At 46.7% G+C, this 21,317-nt stretch overlaps 2 protein-coding genes across 3 annotated transcripts in view; one reads left to right on the forward strand and one right to left on the reverse strand.

The window, feature by feature from the left end:
• Positions 1–21,317, reverse strand: part of LOC126557622 (autophagy-related protein 16-1) — a 238,986-nt gene that overhangs the window by 203,492 nt on the left and 14,177 nt on the right. The window lies entirely within an intron of this gene.
• Positions 1,454–21,317, forward strand: part of LOC126557175 (uncharacterized) — a 30,180-nt gene continuing 10,316 nt past the window's right edge. Inside the window, exons 1-3 of the mRNA XM_050212857.1 lie at positions 1,454–1,849; positions 2,018–2,178; positions 9,977–10,178. Of these exons, the coding sequence (XP_050068814.1) occupies positions 1,494–1,849; positions 2,018–2,178; positions 9,977–10,178 (719 nt within the window). The 5' untranslated portion in view covers positions 1,454–1,493. The remainder of the gene's footprint in view (positions 1,850–2,017; positions 2,179–9,976; positions 10,179–21,317) is intronic.

Below are 21,317 nucleotides of genomic sequence, written 5' to 3' on the forward strand. Positions count from 1 at the left end.
GGAAATACAAAACAAATCGCAAAACCATTCTATTACGCGTTGTGCACTTTTAAGGAGCCCATGCGCACCAGATTCGGTTTGAGAGAGTTATTAAAAGGAACGACCTGTGCGCTTCGATTTTTCCCTGGGTTCTTTTTCTATGGAGTGGAAAACATTTCCTATCTTATGGAAGGAACTGAAAAAAATGACATCGTGGACGCTCCTCAGAGGCATTGATAGCATCACGTCGGATGTGGTATTTGCGCACGATCCACTATCGCACCTTCTGCGAGAGCCTGACAACGCTCCATTTAAACTAAGATGCCATTTCTCGCGTACAAGGAATCCTATTTCGGTATATCTTGTTCGCTCCTATGTGTGTTTTTTAGCTCCAAATCATATCAAGCCGTCCACGAGCAGAATACCACAGGAAAGCGGGCAAACCAACGGTCAAAACAGATCCTCCCAAAGGGAATTTTTGTTGTTGGATGTTAGTCTTTCCAATCTAATTCGAATTCATATTCATACTATTGGTTATGGATTTCTGATTGGTTCAGACATTGGATAAGAACTTGTTTGTGCACGGGCGTACTCACTTCCGCATTGCTAGAGGACGCGACAGTATAAACGAATAATGCAAACACACATGATGCGCACTTCGCAACCCGGCGGTTACACTTTTCTGAACGAGAAAAAGATAAATTGAAAAATAACAACTTTTTACCGACCGCCAGAAAGCGTTGGTACGGGGCTCAAACAGAACACTAGTGAAGTGAAGGTCGACCTGGGCAAGTTGGGAAGTGGACAGTGGAAACAACAACTTGGCATAACGAGCAGGTCTGACATGGAAACACTGTACCAGCGTCCGTCCAGTGGAGAAAGAGACGATCGTCTTAAAAAGGTTTGATCGAGAAGTTTGCTTTACGCTGGAGCACTTTTGCCTGCTCGGTGCTGCTTCAATTGCTGGTGCTAGCGTAGTGTCGTGAGCATATGTTTTATATCGACTTGAATCGAATGTAACATGCATTCCTTTCCTTCTCACAGTACACTTGCAGATACTTCCTCATTTTGTGAGATTTGTTTGGTTCTCGCTTGAAGCAATTGCTGATTTGGAAGCTTTTGCTCAAATGACGTAATTCCTTGTACGAATTCTGATTTATGTTTTAGAATACTAATAGAATACTCGCAATCCTGTACGATTTTTGCTTGCCGTATCTTACAAGACAGACTGTTAAACATCACAAGACGAACGACTCCTTCATCACGTTCCCAGGAAATATTATATTTCACTCAACATGTCCTCCACTATCTTTACAAACTGTTAGGATCTCAGGGGGGAAATTGCCTTCTATATGAGGACAAATTTTATCACATCAACCGCTCATGACCCCGGCTATACATTTTCACCCGATCATATAACCATCCATACATACGAACAGGTTCATTAAAGATTCTCTTGTTTTGCTCCTTCTATCGTGTAATCTTTTCAGAACGGCCAACGCTCATCTGTCAACATGCTGCCAAGATCGTTGCGTTCCCTGCTGCTGGCGTGCCTGCTGTTAGCTTCCTCCCCGAGCATAGACGCTGCAAAGCGGCGATCCCGACTCGATCTACCAATTTCAAAGCCTGCCGATGCGCCGCTTGAGGACAATCTGGCTACCGCGTCCGGCTCGGAACCGGCGTACGAGCGCGTAGAGGCACCGGCAGCGATTACACCGGCCGCCGCTACCAGTGCAGGCACTTCCGCCGAGACGGAATCGTCCGCCAACGCCAGCGGAAGCGGAAGCTCTGAAAACAGCAGCCAAATGATTGACGAGTACTCGGACGAGGAATGCGATCCGGACTTTATAGCTTTCGAGCTGGTCACCGGGTAAGTTGTGAACTCTAGTAGATGCGCACCATTTATCAGTTTCTGTTTGTTTGCTTTCTTGTTAAGAAAGCGAAACAACAAGACGTATAACATGGCGAACAACAAGACGTATACATGGCGAGGGATACGATTTTAAACCGTTTGAATGTTCTACGCTTTTTATGACAGGTATGTCTTCTCGGCACCGAACAAACTGCTCGATTCCATGCCCGGTACGCTGATGCTGACCGACTGCTTGGAAGCTTGTCAGAACAATGATTCATGCGCATCCGTCAACTACGAAACCGGCCTGTGTGTCCTGTTCTCGTCAAACTCTGACAAATTACCAGGTAAGTTGTCGTTGCTGTCAAAGCAGGGGGGAAAAGCACACACATACAAAATGTCTTCCCTTAAGCGCTAGTTGGTAGTCTAGTCAATACATTAGGTACATCCTCTATAGACAACCTCTTGCGCCCCGACAGGTGGATTTTTCTGTAATTCTTTACTAATAAAGGCACTTCACCGAACATCTCCCCGGAGACCGGCTTCAATCTTGGGTCCGATCGCGAGCAGCTACAATATGATCGATTGATTGATTTCAAAAAGAAAAAAAAACGAGATAGATCACTTTCTTTCCCGCCAATGCACGAAACATTGTTCTCCCCGAGCGGACAGAGCGAAGGGCATCCTATTACGGATGGTACTGATGATGCATCCCGTTAGAGTCCCGCGTTCTGTTCGTGCGTTGGGAGGTCTCTATCGATCACGTTTTGTAAGATCTCCAACCGTTTTGATCCTCCTCCTACAGATGCTGGTGACGCTGTACAACAAACAGAACGGAACCTTGATTTTGATCTGATTCGATTTTCAAAACTGAACCCGTAATATGGATAAATGATGTCAGGAAAGGTTAAAGATATGGTCCCGGCCAGTTGAACCTCAATCTGAACCGGCCAGCTCACTTGCCACAAATTGCATTTTCCACCGCACAGATGTAATAAAAACTCTGCAGCTTCCACTCTTCCCACTATGGCGGCGGCAGAGAAAAATGGCTAATCGAAAAGCAATTAACTTGATCAAATTAACAATGATGGGTTGGTGCGGCCACAGAATCGACCACCCATAATTGACCGTTCCCATAACCATAGTCGCGATGAGACCCCAGTTAACCCCTCCGGGGGAGGGCGGTACTGTACAGGGAGACCTGCACAAACATTTTGAATAAGTAGTTAGAAGGGCGAAAACAAAAGTCTTTACAACAAAACCCGTCTACTCAATCGAGGACTAGTAACAGATAAACCAACACGCAACCGATAAGAATAATCTTGGCACTAGGAACAATCAAGCTTAACTTTCTCAATCGCTAGAAGCGAGTCTCGTACTCGGCGCAAAAGTCACAACAAAGCATCACAACGCCAGACAACGTGTCGAAAAAGGCAAATTAAAATTTATAGCCATTAACTGTGAAAATATAATCGACAGTACCCGCGACGCATCCTAACCGAAGCCGGCGGAGAGAAAGCAAACCCGGGGGCGCTCACTAATAAAGGGTTGGAAAAGCTTCTCAAATCGCGATCGCTTGGTGATCCCTGTGAACGGTGTGTGTGTGGTCATTAGCTGATGCCTTCAACACTTTGTCCACTACGTCCCTTTGCGGGACTTTTCGCTGTTCCCAGCGAACCGTCTGCAATATTTCGAAAACCGATGAAAGATCGAGAGATTTTCTCGCCAGATTCCGACAGAAAAATCGTGATGATTTCCACGTGACACAGTTTCGACATTAGGTTGTATTTTTTTTTTTATTTCGGTTTTTCGTGTGCTTCCTTTTTCTCTCGCGCCCGCAGCCATAACGGGCTGCGATGATGGGCTCGCCGAACACATGGAGCGTTCGCTTTCGCTTGGTCGCGTGATTTGTTCGACAAAGCAGATGGTTCCGTAAGTCATGGGGGCAAAGAATTCACATCACTCACCACTAAAGTGGGTTCGGGCCAGTGTGTGTGTGTGTGCGATGATGGCGTTTAAATTCTCGACCAGAGATGTTGTTTATTGTTTATCCCACAATGCAAAGTTGGAAAAGGGGGCTGTCTGCTCTGCTTGTGGTTCGCGTAGCAGTAATGTCCGTACCGCAAAGGGAAAGTCGTTTCATTCATTTTGCAGTACCTTTGAGCGGCATCGATTCTTGGTACAGAGCGCTATCGAGAGGAAGCTCCTTCCACATGCAAAGCAAACAGCGATGAATCGACAGAAGAAGAAAAAAACCTCCCAATGCGGACAATAATAGTGTTCCGAAAGTTATTAGATCCTCCTAATATTTGACCGGTCTGCAAACCAGGAACCGCGTTCGTGTAAGAAGGGAACGCGGTTACGATTTCGCTTTTCTCGCGAGCACATAAATTAGCCATTGTGTATCGGTGCGCAATGAACCGGCCCCGATCGTGCTTTCTCGCTGTCATCATCCACCCGATATTTTACGGCATCATACACCGAACCGTCCGACGAACCTGCAGAAAATCGGTAGAATCGGTCGTAACCGTAGCGTTTCGTTTGGCGCGATTTGGGCGCATGTGAACATCGGTTCAGCTACTCGGTGATCATCGACCTCGAAGCGGAAGCGACATAGCTACACGATTCTGCAGCGCCTACGGGCTGCCGGTTTTCGGTGACCTTTCGAGTAGCCTAGCCGAGCCGACGAACAGAAGAGGCACTCCCGTGGCAGTCCGTGGTATTATCACAGATAAAACGCCGTGCGCAAGTTTCCGCACCAGGCTGCCATCGTAGCCAGGGGGCAACGATCGCAAAAAAACAAACAACCATAATAAAATTGTATCTTTTCGATGATATCTCCACGGGGGTTCACCATCCACCGGTCGGAATTGGCAGAAGACAGCAACCGTTTGACAACCTGGAGCCGGAGACAACAAGCGAAAGCATCTCCTTTCGATTCTCATCGCCATCAAAATGGGGCTAGCCATGTTAAAAGACAACAGCGCTCACAACAGCAAATCGCAAAGCAAAGCTTCCATAAACGTGGACCATAAATTATGGAGCTTATATGCCCCGTGCATGGGTTTCACTGTCGATTCGACGCTGGTAGGATGATTTCTCGCTAGGCTGCTAGGGCATCGGACCGCCGTTACGCGCTGTGTTCAGTAGTTCAGTGATTTATGCGGTGATATCTTTGAACCGTAAGGTTCCTTGTTTTTTTCTACCCGTTTACAGTGGGATCTCTTTGTTACGCTCGCGAAGTATCCCACTGAGAGCGCGCCAAAGGCTACATCGATCAGTTGCAATGTCACGCTACCGATCTTGGCACCATGGCACCAATCAAAACATGGGAATGAATTGCAAGCAAACCGTTCTTCGCGTTTTACGATTCTAATTAAGAGATACAGCATAAATCAGTGCATTATATCTCCCACCGTGCGGTGCTCCCACCGCTAACGATTTATACCACCAGGCGTTGGGAGATCGCCGAGAAAAATCGCATTCTCGACAATCAAATCCCTACGGCACAACATTGTTCCCATGCTATCTGATATGGCAATGGCAGGGATACGCATGTCCGGGTGCGAGAAAGCCCACGCATAGCGGGAAGTCTCATTTGCAGATAGTCCTGTCGTTAAAGTTCTCGACAACATGCAATTGCATTGATCGATCGAAGCCGCAACGTATCGCCGCACGAGCATAGCGTGGGGAATGTATACACGCACGGATTAATCCATGCGGTATTACGTTTGATGTCAGTACAAGTAAGCATGTAAGACGGTTATATAAGCGTCTCTAAAAAAAAAGGCACGCCTGTTTCTGAAGCTTATCGTAGAAAAACAATACACCAAACATCATCACGTTTCTCGCTGCGTGGTCTCATTCTGGTCCTGCGGTGTTCTCATGTCAGCATGCATTTCATTTTTCCAAGCAGTACCAAGTACAGCAAGCTAACTGTAACGCTCGGTGAAAGACAATCACCACAACATGCCAGGCCCCAAACGCCATTCGTTGCTATAAAACCAAATCAATTTTTAAACCGTTGCAAGTGGCGTTCGATTGATTCGCCACTAAATCAAAAACGAGTATCATTTTCTTCACACGGGCAGGTGAAACCGCTGAAGAACGATCTTCCTTTTTTTTTACGCAAAACCTGTATATGTTCCGCTCGATTTTCATCACAAGCATGCCGATTTAAATATTAGGCCACCCGCCAGCTAGCGAACGGGTAGAGCGAGACAGGATTGAAACCTTACACTAAACAAACCGGGGGAGGCAAAATGTTCTCACAACACACAATCGGACGTCGCAGCAGGAAATGTAGCTTCCTTTTGATCATAATTTGCTAGCGGCACGCAGGCTCGCTCTACAGCAGCGTCAACCGCGCCGTCGACCGCCAACGATAATTAATAATTTGTAATTTATCTTTCCCGCCACGGCGGGTTCCGTGTACGCTTTGCGGTGCGCATCGTGCACATCGTTAGTGCGGACGAAGACTCGAATCCGGTTCCTGCGCTTGGTTTTTGGTTACGGAACGCTTCACTAAGCTGTCAAAACTATCCTATTGCTAGGTTCAGGCTTCGATGTGAAACACGATTTCTATATTATGTTGATCTTCACCTCCAGATGGGTCGGTGTGTGTGCCGATGCCCATCATGTCCACCCGCCTGAAGCACACATATAAATTTGCTAAACAAGCAGGCCCACTCGCCGGAGTGCCTTACACACGGAAACGGTTAAGGAGATCTTCCTGCAGAAAATAAAAATTGAAATGTCATCTCCATTTTACTGTCACCCGCCCAGAGTTCCCTGAAAACGCTCAGGCTCTACTAAAAAATCATTACTTCCTTTCTGCACAGCGGTCTGCGACATTGGCCCTTTACAAGCTCCACGATGCGATGCTGCAAAAAATAAAAACAATCCATGCAATTCGTGATCGGGACAGGCGAGTACATAAATAAAAATTGGACCGCCCCACGGCAGCACCAACACGGCGGTTAAATTGATGCCGCACCGCAAGAAGTTTCGGTTGCTGGGATCGATTTTTCCTCCCAAAAGGAACGGCAAGAATTTCGATAGCTCGTGATTGTGCATATATAGTGCATTCCCAGGGTTGGGTTTGCTGCAAATGGTTCTGACCGTGGACAGTTGGTCGCACCGGTTACCAGTGAATGATGGGAAGCACGGCAATTTAAGAGAATCAACATTCAAACTGCTCCACGTTCCCGGTTACGAACGCTGCGACCTCCACACAGTTCGCGCGGTCCTGACGATGTCCATTGCCAGTCGTGATTTTTGTACCGGAATTTGTCTGCTTGCTTTCTGTTCCTGACCGACCTAACCGTGGTGGTGCATACACTAAACACATCGCATCCGTTTCGTGGCGGTATTTTTTTAATGCAGTCCAGTGCCAGAGATGTTCTATTTCTGCTCGATGGATCATCCCATCGAGTATCAAAAATTTCCCCCCAAACCTAGTACGGCACCGAGTCAGAGGAATGATTTTCTTCCTCTGACACCGATATAGAAGTGAAAGGACTAAACCGCAAACCTTTTGAGAAAAGGAGGCGCCTTAATGTCTCCCTCTCAGCTGTGGCGGTAAATTTAGCCACACTTAGGAACTTGAAACTCGATTCTTACGCCTTGCTGCTCTGTTTTTTTTTTACCTCACAATTTCATCTAATTTTCCCACTGACACTGAATCACTGGTGTCAAGCACTGGAGTACAACAAGCACTAGAAAGCAAAAAAAAACCCGTAGATACAACAGATAGGAAGCAGCCGGCTCTCCATACCAGAAGAAAAGCTCAACTATTACACGATTTGTGCCTCTTTTTCCACTTTTGTGTGCAAGATCCACACAGTGGATATATAATCGGTTGTACGTTGCTGGTGCAAAAACGGAAGAACATGAATTCATAATTTATTTGCAAAACTGGAGAAATCGTGGACACCTTGAGGCCGATTTGTTGTCGTTTTTTTTTTTTTTTGTGTGGCTCATCTAGCTTCTCCGCGGTTGATGCTTTAAACGCAAACTGATCGGCGTCACGACGAACCACAAGCCACACATTTAGCTGCAGGGATGGTGCGCACTCGGTCGCCGCTGATGGGTGCACTAAATCAAACAACAGTAATAGAAATGGGCCGCTCTAACGACGATGCGCTATCGTTTGCTCGTCGTTTCCGGTTGCACGACCAGCTTTCGTACCTTGAGGCGGTGTCGGGATCACGGTCGCGTACAGCTGGGCCGGACATGTGCACTCTCACTTGCGTTAAGCAAATCTGACGGGCATGGAGCACGGTTCGTTGCGTGTATATTAAATGGAACTAGGTAGGGAGAGGTGATTGTAATTAAACTATTCTAAACAAGCCTAATGTGCCATGTGTATTGCATGCGTTAAGCGTATGCACGAATCTAGTCCATCCGCTAAAAGCACCACCATGTTGAACCCATTCATAAAATTGAAAAATCATTTCATGGAAGCTTATGCTGCCGCACGAACACGTCGTTGGTGGAACACTAATTTACACGCTCGTTCCATCCATCTCCATCCGACCATTCGCTCGCTAGAGCGCACAGTTCGGGACGAGGGCATCGGTCAAGAAGCTATTCCAATGCTAGTAGTCTTTACACCAACCCAACGGCTTAACTTAAGCCCTGACTCAGCCCACGTAGACAACTAGAACCTAACAACTATCAAATTACCGCTAATAATACCGCACTTTTTGCACTGCTCCATGATCTTTCCCTGCCCTTCGCTCTGTCTTTCGGGCTCTCTTTGCTTCGCTTTACTTCTTTCTATGCATAAAGTATCGATCGATCAAATGATCGATGTTGTGGAAGATCTGGTTGAGGATCTGACTGCCAGTTGCTACACAGTACAGTACTCTCATCCCTGTTGGGTAAGGAACAAAAAAAAACAGCATTCAATGTGCTTGCACTCCCCCACGGGTTCTATTCAGGACATCCAGGAAAATGCGGCCTTTAGATATTGTTTCATAAACACGAAAGAGAACGATAATGAAACGACTGATTAAAGGCTGCCTTTTTAGCGTTCGATCGAGGGGCGCGCTTCCGAAGCAAAAGAACATAAAATTGCATACATGAAGTATCAGTAATAATGGTTGATCCATTATTAAATACAATATCTTATGCATGCGGCTATACTTACCAGCACCGCCGCTGTGCAGCTGCGGCCGTTCGCTGCAAACGCGACCGGCTACAAACGCAATAGATGCCCCGCTGCCTAACAAACGAACGCCCGGTGGCATTACGTACACCATCCCCTTGGCAGAATGGTGTTATCAAACCTGTTTCACCGTCAATGCTGTTTGGCTCACCGCGCATCTGACTTTTTCTTTGCAGAACCGAAGAAAGGTTGGCTAACACTTTTGCTAGCTGCCACCGATTTTCCCTCCACAACACGTGACGAATGCGCTATTTCGAATAGGCCAAGACGCAAAATATCGCTCCAGAACGGTCCATCACGATCGTATCGCTTTCTGAAAGATCTTAAACCCCCCCCCCCCCCCCCCCCCTGGACTGTGGGCGCTTGTGCTCGTCGTGCTATCCGGCAGGCTTTTCACGCACGCATTCGACAGTGTGCGCGTCATTTCTCGTCGTTTGGTTGGAAGAATTTGATCGTTTCAATCATTTTGCTTTCGTTCCATCAAACATGAAAAGCATCCCTTGGTATCCCGGTCAGAAGTAGGTGAGCTCAGCACGTTCCACTTCCCGATCGTTGCATTAGAAAGTGGGTAGGTACCGACCGTGGACAGTATTCCTTCTGCACTTAATAATTGCTTTTTTCTTCTAACCGTTGATTGTGCTGAAACCGTAAATAATCGTTTTTTTCAAGCGACTCGATTAAAACCGATCACGGATGACGGATCGTAACGCTGAAGGAAAGTAAAATTAAACGTCATTCTGCTGCACTGCTTGCTAATGTGGCAGAGAATTATGGTGAAATAAAAGTGAAATCTTCACTGCGCGATACGTTGCTGCCCAGGAAGGCACGTTTCTGCAATGGCGCAAAGCGTTAACTAAACACAGCCACAAGTATTAATAGATAGATTTACGGGTGCACAATTTTATCCTTTTCACTATGATCAATTGTCGTTTTTTTTTTTTTTTTCTTTTCAAAACCCACCCACCCCGCAAAAGGTGCCCTTACAAAGTCGCAGTTCCCGGTGTTCACGATCTACGCACAGAAGTCCTGCCTGAAGCTACGCCCGTGCGAACGAGCCTGGTGCATCGACAGAGTGCAAGGTTACAAGCTGAACGGACACGTCAAGCGCACCGCCCAGGTCGTTTCGCGTCGCGACTGTATCGAGATGTGCCTTGGAGAGAACGAATTCACCTGCCGGTAAGTAGACACCTCTTGCGGTCCTTTCGTAACGTTCGCAGAACGGTGCAGCCTGCAGCCTCGTACGTACTACGGAACATTAAATTCAATGACAGCAAAACCGTTGCGTAGTTACCCATCGTGCCCTGTGTCCGTAGCGAATCTATACCGACCGAGTAAACAACGTAACGGAGTCCCCGGAGATGGTGAGCATCCGCCAGACGCGCGCTCTCCCTTGAGGACGATACTTGCGGTGCGCATGGTCCATTACTCAGGAGATTAATAAGCTCGGCATTTTAATGATGAATGATAATCGTAACGGACATGAACTTTTAAAACATATTCCCTTCCCGGAGTGCACGGCGGTGGGTTTTATACAACAATCACACTAGCTGATAGAATGACAAAGAAATCAATTTTAGCGATTTATTCAGTGGCTTGAACGAATTGCGGCTTCTTGCTCGTTCGCTTCAAAGTGTTGCATGCCGAGTTACGCCGATTATTTATCAACTTTTTTCTGTTATTGGATGCGCATTCCAAGAATAAAATCACCCTCATATCGTACGTAGAACGCCTAACGACGCGGGAGGTTCTGTCAGTGGAAAGGGGGCGTGTACCTTTTTACTTAACAATTATTCATCCCTTGTCCCGTGTCGGACTGGCGGGAAAGATGAGAAACATACTGTGACCTTCTAACGATCGGTCTAAACAAGATCAAGATGGGGCAGACCAGGTGACTAAACTGGTTCGAAACTACGCCAGACAATTGTTTTTCAAGGCCGTGTGCGGTTGTTGATTTTTCATGATTTTCTATTTAATATAAACTTTCCCGTCTGTGGGTTTCCTTGCTTCTGCGCTAGAGACAGCAAGGTATTCTGCTCATCAAAATCTAAACATTCCATTTAGAGCTAACCATCTCACCATTTAACGTTGAGTCATCTTGTTAGAATTGGTACATGCTGCTGTGGGCTACGACTAGAACCCGTGCCTATAGTTAGACCCATCTTCCGTCTTCGGGGCCCGATCGTCCGATTGTTTCTGCTAAAGTCTAGGAAAAGTCAATTTTTCGATCATTACAGGTTGTTCGACTGCCGCTGCCTGCACCTAAGTGAGTTTTTCTAAATAGTGGTAAACAGACGCCCCACAGCAACTCAATTTGTAGAACCGGTTAGTCAAATAGCAAAACGATCACGTTGGATTATAAACGGACAGTTCGGGATTATGTATATGACTGCCTTCCGTCTACGAGCGCTTTTGCTTGTTGCTTCACTTCAAAGACGGAAGGTGGAGCGAACGGATATTGGACCAAATAGATTCAATGACTTTCAGTATTGATGCTTTTGAATGCATATCAACCGCATGAGAAACGAAATTCATTTATTTACCTCTTATGGTACATTATTTTAGCACTCTGTCAAACTAAAATGTTTTCAACTGATCGAAACAACGTTCTGAGCTTTTCTTGAGCGTAAAACCCTACATTAAGAAACCTTCTTTCTTTCTATCTCTCTCTCTGCTTGGTTGTTGCTGATGATGATCAAATAGAGAAAATCCGATTGGCAGCTCCGTCTGGAGCAATTTTGTACTAGATCACCCATGTCAGGTTTATTACCCACAACACACAGCTCTTCTACAACAGCGATCATCCTCTTAATCCCCACCGATTGGCAATGGCAGCCATCACTCACCAGTCCAGAACAAAACTTGCTAATGCTTGGGTAAGATGGGTCGAAGTGCGCCCGCGCGGTGCAGAATTAGCAAACGCGACGCATCAGAGGTAACGATTCTGCGATCATCAGAATGGCTCATTAAAAACCCATACTTCAGCAGAAAATGGTATAATGGGTGCAGGCACAAACTATTGGTACTATAATTATTAGAATATGATGTACCCCCCCTGAGCAGACCCTTTTTTCTCGTCACATTTTCCTGTTGTTCGGCAAGGGATGCATTTTCTTCACACCCGTGCCGTGGACGCCGTTTACATTTTCGCAGAAAGGGACGACATCTGCCCAGCAGCAGAGGCATGCCCACACCCTCCCGCGGTGGCTTAATAACTCATCATCCAGTCAGCTTAAACAACCCGTCAACTGCGCACTCTGATGTGTGTCCAAAGTGAACAAGAACAAACGAGAGTTACATGATGCGATTTGTAGACAAAGTAACAAGTGTCGACATCATCGGCGTAAAAAGACAAACATAAGGCGGAACACAAGTACGAGCGCAATTGTTCACTATAATTCTGCTACCCTTAGCACCGGCGGATGAGCGCAGTGCACCGAAATGAGCCTTCAATTCTTTCTCAATGGAATTCATAATAATCCAATCGATTTCCTTCAGCTCAATCTAATTGCACTGCCAGGGTGCGCTTAGGCCCGCGCGCCACGGAACCAAGATGAACAAAAAAAAAATTTATATACATCTAATCGGCGTTGCGGTGCTCATCAAATGGCACTATGTGTATATATGAATTGATGCGCTTGCACAGATAAAACGAGAAAATTACATTTTCCCTCAACGGGTTGGTGCAATCACCAGCGCTACCAGCGCTTGTTTGAAGAGAGTCCCGTTCGATGGTAATTATCCTCGAAGCCTACCATCGCCCGAGATAGCCAGAAACGCTTCACAACAGACAGGCAGCCCTTTATACCTGCCCTTTCGATCGATCTCTCGATCGAGCTGATCACGGTGTGGTGATGGTGCCGGGTTCGTTCACGCGCCAATCCAATGAATTATTCATCGTCCTTTCGCGGTGCCCGATCGGTACCCAGCAGGATCGTGCCCGTTTTTATGCTGATGAGACCCGCCGCGCAATTCGCACTGTGCTCCGAAAAAAAAAACCCCCTCCGATAAGCTTTGAACTTCAACTGCACGAATTCAACTCGCGCGCTGGACGGAGATGGGGATTTTTCGTGATCCCTTGGCGTACCAAAACTGGATCGTGTGATGCTAGTGACACAGTTCAGTTTGGGTAAGAAATCAGTCGGCAAGCAAAGCTTCCGACTCCGAAAAAAAAAACTGTACACACGGATTCACTGGCTTCTCCTAGAACGTTCGCAAAACAACGACCGCGGCATTCCCAAATCGAGCAGTGGAACGTCGTGAACGTTCTTAATGAGCCCCATTAACAAGCGAGCTTACGCTGAACGCTTCTGACATACGAAGCTGGTCTTTGCTGGCGCATCTCTTTTGATGACATCCGACAGCTAAATCATCCCTGGCCAATTGTCAACGGGAACGCTACCGTTAATTGGCAACGGGGTGTTTTTGTGCGTGTCTTAACGTACTGTTCCTGTGTGAACTTTGCACGATTCTGTGCACCGGCAGTGGGACTTTACGTACGTCCGGCACCGGTGTTAAGTGTGGGAATACGTGGTTAACCGTTGCCACCAAGATCTGTTATTGTTTTTGTTTCGATCGATCAACGGTTTAACGTTTTCCTTGAATGTGTTAATGACCCCGTTTGATTTGAGTCTACTTTATAACTTTCCCGTTCGTTTGTAGAATTTTCTATCGATTTGTACCTCGTTTCCTGTCGTAACTTTGTTCTCAATAGTCCAAATCTTCTACTATTTATTATTTTTTCTGAACTAAAAGACAAAAAAAAACCCAATATTCCTTCTTGTTCACCGGTCAACATCCGGTCCAACGGTTCTCGCCAAACTCTGCATACTTTTTGCAGGCGCAATCATAAAACTTATAATTTTTATATGATTCCGTATCACTTGCCTCGGATAACAGAACCATTTAGCTCCGGATTACGGGGTTTCGCTAATTGTGTTACCTTTCCGTACGAATCGCAACGCGTTGGACTGAGAGACGACATGATCACGGAACGCCAAATTCCCTTTTTTTGGCTTCTCCTAGTCAAAACATGCTTCTTCTTTTCGAGCTCAATAACGGCTGGTCAATCTCTCGAGGAAAATAAGAGTAAATCTTCCATCTCTATTTGTTCAGTTTCCAGTCCATCTGTTCGTTCCATGCTTTTGGCAGTAGAAATGAACTTTCGATAGTCCCTTTGGTAGTTTTCCCGATCGTCGCTTTTTTTTTTTTGCATTCCACTTTTAATGCCGTGGTCTATAAACGACCATTCGACGGAAGTGAACATGACACGAGAGAGCCATTCTAGGAACGATTTACGCCCCAGCATCCGTTCCGTCACTATCGCGATGGTCAAAGTTCTTCGTTCTGGAGCTAGTGCTTGCTTTAGCAGAGGAGCATTTAAAAAAAATGTGATCGAAAGCTGAAGAAGCTCGTTCCGGAATGGGGCATGAGATGATCACGCGCCTCGCTCGTACGAGTTGAACATGGCGGTGAATTTATTGTTATGATTACAACCTAAACAACTCAACCGTTTACACTAACAACATCGGATATTGCTACTATTAAAGCAGCATCTTTTGCTCGCCTAGTTGTCCTCTTCCTTTAGGGCCCTCATTGACCGGGCATGTGAGATGGTGGTATAAACGTGCTTCTAGTTTTACTTTTTTTTTGTTGTTTTTGTTTGCCACAATCGTGTTCTATTCTATTAACCTTTCTCAAGCTTCATCACACGTTTCGAACTTGGACGCGCATCTTGTTCACAGGATTGCATCCGTTTGTGAATCACTTTCCAAACCAATCAACGGGAAGCAACCGCGAATAGTTTTATCCCATACCTTCGTCTATGATCACCACACACACACACACACACACACACACACACACACACACACACACACACACACACACACACACACACACACACACACACACATAGCTTTAGAGAAAATCATTTTGTTCTAGAGCGAAAAAGAAAGAAATTCCCCCATTCAAACTTTTTCTCAAAACCGTACGGCAAGGCAACTTGATCTTTGCAAAAGCACAACCAGATATTGAGTTGGCTGGTGAAACGGCGGCTACCACACGGCTTAGCTACCGTTAGTGTGAGATGCCTTTAATGTCCCTCTTTTTTTTCTGTTGCAAAGTCCATTCGAGTACACAACCGGTATTTTTCAGCTAACAAACAGTGAACAACACTTTACCACACGATTTACCCATCCTATCACTTGCCGTACGAGATCAGGGGTTCTAGGCAGTGGTTAGAAAAATGTGGTCGACATACCTTCGAACATGGTTCCAGTATCATTTTGCCTCACCGCAAACACGCCCGTGCTTTTCGCTTGCGACCAATGCGGAAGACGACCACGTTACAGCAAAAATCCCGTCGAAGAATTCCGGTCACTGAAATTCTACATCTTTGCCATTCGATGTCCAATGGCAAACTTCCCGGTTCGGGTGCGGTAATAGAGCATGTACCATGTGACGTTCGAATGGTCTTTTTTTTGTGCGTTTCACCCCGCACCCCCTCCCAGGACCAATTCAGAACATTATTAAAGAAGTGCGATTTGGTCACTCCAACAAGGAGGCAGCTCTTTCAACCATCAGCGAGCGCGCGCGCACCCATTGGCCGACGGGTACGGAAGCGAAACAATTGCAACAGTTGCCCTTTTATGTAATTTCTGTCAACTTGATCACTTTTTATGCAAATAAACTACACCGCGCGATCGGAGAGGAACTGTGGCAGCCAGCAATCGGTGCTAAGCAGCCCAAAGTGCTAAACCACTCGTACTGGCCGGCCCAAGAGAAAAACCAGAACAACCCCAGTCAACGCCGTGAGCAGCCCGATCTGCCCGATAGTAGAAAAGTTATGAACGAGCATAGAGTAAGATTGTCGCATTAAGTGTACCTCCCCATCTTCCCCTTTCCTCGCCAACCATATCGCAAAAGGGAAGCGTTCCGAACCCATGGCATCTTGTTTAGTCTTTTACCGTGCGGATTATGTGCTTTGGCCTCGGTCGAAGTGACGCTTTGCGTACAACCGGCCTCATTATATTCATTCACCAGTAAAAGCAGACCGTGTAAAAAGGATGGTGCTCTTAACGATCCGCTTCTTGCACAGTACCGCGGCATTGGGTAAAGCCAGGCCAGTCCACCAGCTCTGTGTCTCAGGCAGGGGGCGCTGTAACGCAACGCGTCACCAGCATGACTCGTACGAAGACTTGACGCCCGGTTCGCGTGTGTAATCGAGCGAAACAATCGAGCTGAAGTGCAATTAACGCCACACGCACTGCTTGCGAGCTACCGGTGCACTGGTATGGGAAATCGCAACAGGCGCGAGACTTAAACGATCGTTAGACCTGACAAAATGTTTCACTTCAATTTTCAAGCGTCCGAACGCTCCTTTCAAACCGTCTCCGTTTGCCGGTAAGAAGTGTGAGCGTTCGTTCTCTATCTCCCGCCCCGACGGGGTAAGAATCTGCCCCAGACATGTCAGACGGGAAAGATTACGCGTCTAAGAGTCCGAGATTTGAACGTGGAAAAACAAAACACGAAAGAAAGCACCAACAGTCATAAATTTCATAATTTCTCTAATAACTCGTTCTCCCTCGTTCCCCTCATTGGGTCGGGGAATAGTTGCCAGCAGCAGCGGTCAGCTTGCTTTGCTGTTGTCCTTCTTCCTTTGGTTCATTGATGTCTATCGCATGGTGTTTGTTCCTGTTTTTACCGCACTTTCATGATTACAAGCTTGGGTAGGAATGTTTTCAAAATACTTCAAACGAGCCACACACGCCCACCAGCAAAAACTATCTTGTTTAGAGAATAAGCTTCGCCACTTCGGATAGGAGTTCATATTTTCACAACAGCTTACAAAGACAGGTGCACCGAGGGCACAAAACCATCGCAAACAGCGCGCCACTCATACAAAGTTTCCAACAAAGGGTGGCCGATGCTGTATGCTTTATCGTTCCAAAAACCTCACCAGATGCACCAACTCTATGCAAAACAACGCACATAGAAAATAAAACCCAAATTGGATCGTACGGAAAAGCAAAAATTATCATAGCATTAACATTGTATGCAAATCTTCGCTCGTTTCGTTGCGGCTACCATGAGCACGCGTTTATCTAAGGCGGCGTTTGGCTGACAAATTAAGGCATGATTTAAATTTTCATTCGATCAATAGCGAGGGGGGGAGGGTGGTGGAAAACAAGTTCGGAAATCAAGCGTTTTCGCTGCTATACAAATGCTGCTCGGCGCCCCAAAACTGGAAACTGGGTACGTTGATGTTATACCCCGAAGTGACGTTGCTAACCAGCAGAAACCTCCCCCAGCAAGAACGGTAGATTGTGGTCCTACACTAACAAGGAGAAAAATGGGAGGATCGATAAGCTCGAAAGAAACACCAAAAACACAACCCAAACCAACTCGATGCCTGCGCACAGCCGAAAGCCACCCTACAGTACTATAAAGCGAATGAATCGCGACGTTGAAATATAAATTAGATTATCCTTCAGCGCTCTCCCGTGTTCCCGTTGGACCGTGCCAATGCGCAACACGAAAGCGAAGTGTGATGAAAGCCGCTGATTTCCGAGTGTACCCAACGCTGCTCCGAGCGGGGTTTTCTTCCGCCGAAAGAAAGCATGCCACGAAAGGGATAAGCACGGGGTAAAAAAAATAACAAACCACCAGCGCTACGAGGACGATGACGCTATCAACAAAACTGCCGATCGCCGTTGGACGGGGTCATTTAAATTGATTGCTTAAATAAATATTAAAACAAGTGTATTGGGCTGGCGCGATCGTACGGTCGACAATTGGCATGTGGAGCAAATGTGGTACAAACGGATCATGCACTAGCGGATCAACATGCTTTTCTTTTCCCCCGTTTGGTGCATAGAGAACGGAAACCTGGTGCTTGTTAGCGAAGGAATCTGTTACAGAGCCTTTAGACTTTAGAGCTTAGAGTTAGCGGAGCGGACTGATGTGATCCCGCATAGTCTGGAATAGCAAGAAATCAGATTTATGTTCGGCTTCGATCATAATTGATCCAAGACGAAATCGAAATTTGTACTATAAAGTGAAAACAGTCAAATTCTTATAATTATAGCGCTCAAAATGTACACACCGAGAGGCTTCATCAGTGTTTTCTGGATGTCTATAAAACGTCGGCAAACCACCATCGATCGAACGTCACTGATTTTGTGCACCAAATTATAGTTAACCCATTTAGCGACGTTACGATCAGTGGGAAGAAAATGGCGCTGAATGCAACGTAGCACAGTTTCCTGATTTGTACTGGAACTTGTGAGCTTGTTGCCATCATTTGAGGCACGTTATCTGTATCTTTCCTGGACGCCGGGATTTAATCGAAACCCCGGAACCAAAGCCAAAGCTAACCACCTCGTAGCTGCACACTCACAGTGACCAATTCCGTGCGCGGGGGAAAAAAAGGCCGACTATTTCCTAGCGGTACATCATCTTGCGGGACCGTCCTGGGACCGAGGCACCGGGAGAAGACCCAGTGCACCCGGCGATGTGCCTTGATTGCAACTAATCTAGAAAATTAGCTCAATCGCTGGAAATCGCTGCTCCGGTGCGCACACCAACAAACGAGCGTACGATCTTCGAAGGCTCGATCAGCAAACATGGTCAACCTGCAAAGCCTCTCTCCATTCCGCTTTAACATCCTCATACCTACCGTTAAACCGAATTGTATTGATCGGAGGAAAACGAGATCGATTATCGATTGTCCAAACAACGCACCTGCCCCGCAAGCTATTTGATTTAACGGTCAGGTACGGATTTTCTATGCGCGCCAAAACCCCACTGTTAATCGGTATTACATAAATCCGATAAGCATAATTTTCTGGGCAACAGCAACAACGAAAAAAAAAACACCGCAATGCCCTGATTACGATCCAATCCCCCTGGTTAACCCAGATCCCACCCTAATTGGACCGACATGTTTGTTAATTGCAAAGAATACGGAGTTGTGCTTGCAAGCAATTCAGACCTCTCCCAGAACCATGATGCACCGAATCTGCACCATTGCCAGAAACCCAGTTGTGCTAAGGGTCAAGTTTCAGGAGGTTTGTTGTGGTTGAGTGTGATTTTGATTATTGTTTTTCTCTCGCCTACCTTTTGTCAACGCTCCGAAAAACCCTATCGCCTTTTCGCGGTTGGTCACGAATTCACGTTAAGGGATCGCGTCGTGAGACCGGGCAGACCGAACCACCGGGTGCGTGAGAGAACATACCATTGTCCGCTTCTAACAATCCAACATGTTTTAAGAGGTTACACGCTACACCGTATAACGGCGATGCTTAAATTTGTGAATCGTTAGACGGGGCAGAAGAAATGCATCTTCTCAACCAGCTCCGAAAGGAAATGGTGGCGCTCTGCAGGCCACCACTTGCCCTCGGGGCGGTTCAAATTAAAAGTTACAGCTCCAATAGTGCACTAACGCAGCCAAGTTACGGATACCTGCTGCTATCATTATCGTCCGCTACAGACACTTTCTGCAGTTCGGTGATGGTAGCATGTGTACTTTATCTTCCTATATTCCGCTACTTTCTTCTTGTGGGATGGGAAAAAAGCGATGAATTCGCCTTCCATTCGTAGTGATAGTATAGTAGGCCACTTAAGAGGACTATCTTCCCCCGCAAGCCGGACCATTCCACCATGCGTCCGGTCTTCCACCATTTTCTCAAGCATCTTCACTGCCCACGGACAATAGATGCTTCATTCTACAACGACGTTCCGTAATTAATTCTAGTACACCCTATGCGCACCGACACACACCAACCCGCCCAATGAAAGTCTCCCACGAGATATCGCGAGACCGCCGCAAGCAATGCTCGGACGACACTCGCCATGGGCGTCCCATTCTCGAGCACCCGAGGGATAAATGGGAACGAGAGCGTGTGCGCGCGCGGGCGCTAAATAATATGAAATTAGTGTGTGTTTATTAATTGGCAGAAAATTAATTATCCTATCTACTTGTGTCTCAGACCGAGCACCGGGGGACGCGCCTGTGTTCCGTAAAATGTACCGTTCGTTTGGTCGCCTTGGTCGCCGCCGCATCACGGTTCTAATTACTATCCAATGGGCAGGAATAAAACAACGAATGCACACCAAAAAAATAAAAAATAGGGCTACAAGAGTGCCAGAACCCCAGAATCATTGTGTGGCTCTACAGATCGGCCTCTATTCGCGCCAGCGTGTGCGTTTTGCCTATCTTCCCTCTGCAGTCGTGTTACAACTAGCGACTGAGGATGAAGAAAATTGTGCGAAAAATTCTAGCGGTTCCTCCATTCCTACCGGCCCAGTACACCATCATCATACTGCTTCTTTTTGTTTTTCGGGGTCATCCCTTTCTGGAGCTTTAATATGTGTGCCTATTTTGTGCGCATCACACCAATTTTAAATCTCATCTTGGTAGAGTAAACCTCCCGATTGTCCGAGTTCACGCGGCGCAATGGCTTAAAGAAAAAGCTCCCGCCCATACGACTGATGACGAAACGAAAAGCTGGATACCGGCGCGCTCTCGAGTACAGCACGGGATAAGGAAAGGAGAAAGTCTAATTAATTTACCGCATCGTGCACACGCGATCATGGGACGGATCTTCATCGGATGCCCGATCTGTCGCGGCCACTCCCGCGGTTGCGATCCTTGGTGTTGCTTTCGAAGGTTTAGAACCCTCCACCAGCAATGTCCACGGCGTCTCTCCCGAAGGGAGCTCAGCGTAGAAAGTCCAATTAAAAATGATCGCACAATCGCCAAGCTGGAATTCATCACATGGGAGAAAATTGGCCGAGAATTTTCCTGGAGCCTTTGGAGTTGTTGGTGTGGTGCAACTGGGAGGCAAACCAACAAAAAAATCCACCATCTAGTCGTTTCGCGTGTTAGCACGTTGCAGGTATCGATAAGGAGCTCTCTCTCTCTCTCTCTCTCTCTCTCTCTCTCTCTCTCTCTCTCTCTCTCTCTCTCTCTCTCTCGGCTTGGCGATAGAAACACTGGAAATGGTCCACACTCCCCACACAATACGTTCCCAGCATCCCTCTGCAGGGAATCCGAGCGGCTGATGTTCTCTGATCTACGGACCGCATGCAATGCTCTGACGGAACTGCACGAGTGTCGGCTGCTATCATACCGAGCTGTCATATTATTTGCCACAACCGCTGTTGTTTTGCTGCAAAACTCTTTCCGGGCGGCAAAAGATAAACTGTCAATCCCTGGTACAGAGCATGCTACACATTGTTTGGATCGTACCGAACCCTGCAGTCCCAAGGGGGAGGTTTGTGTGTGTGTTTTGTTTTGTCCGTTTTCAACGCTAG

Source organism: Anopheles maculipalpis, chromosome 2RL, assembly GCF_943734695.1.
Source record: "Anopheles maculipalpis chromosome 2RL, idAnoMacuDA_375_x, whole genome shotgun sequence".
Taxonomy (NCBI): domain Eukaryota; kingdom Metazoa; phylum Arthropoda; class Insecta; order Diptera; family Culicidae; genus Anopheles; species Anopheles maculipalpis.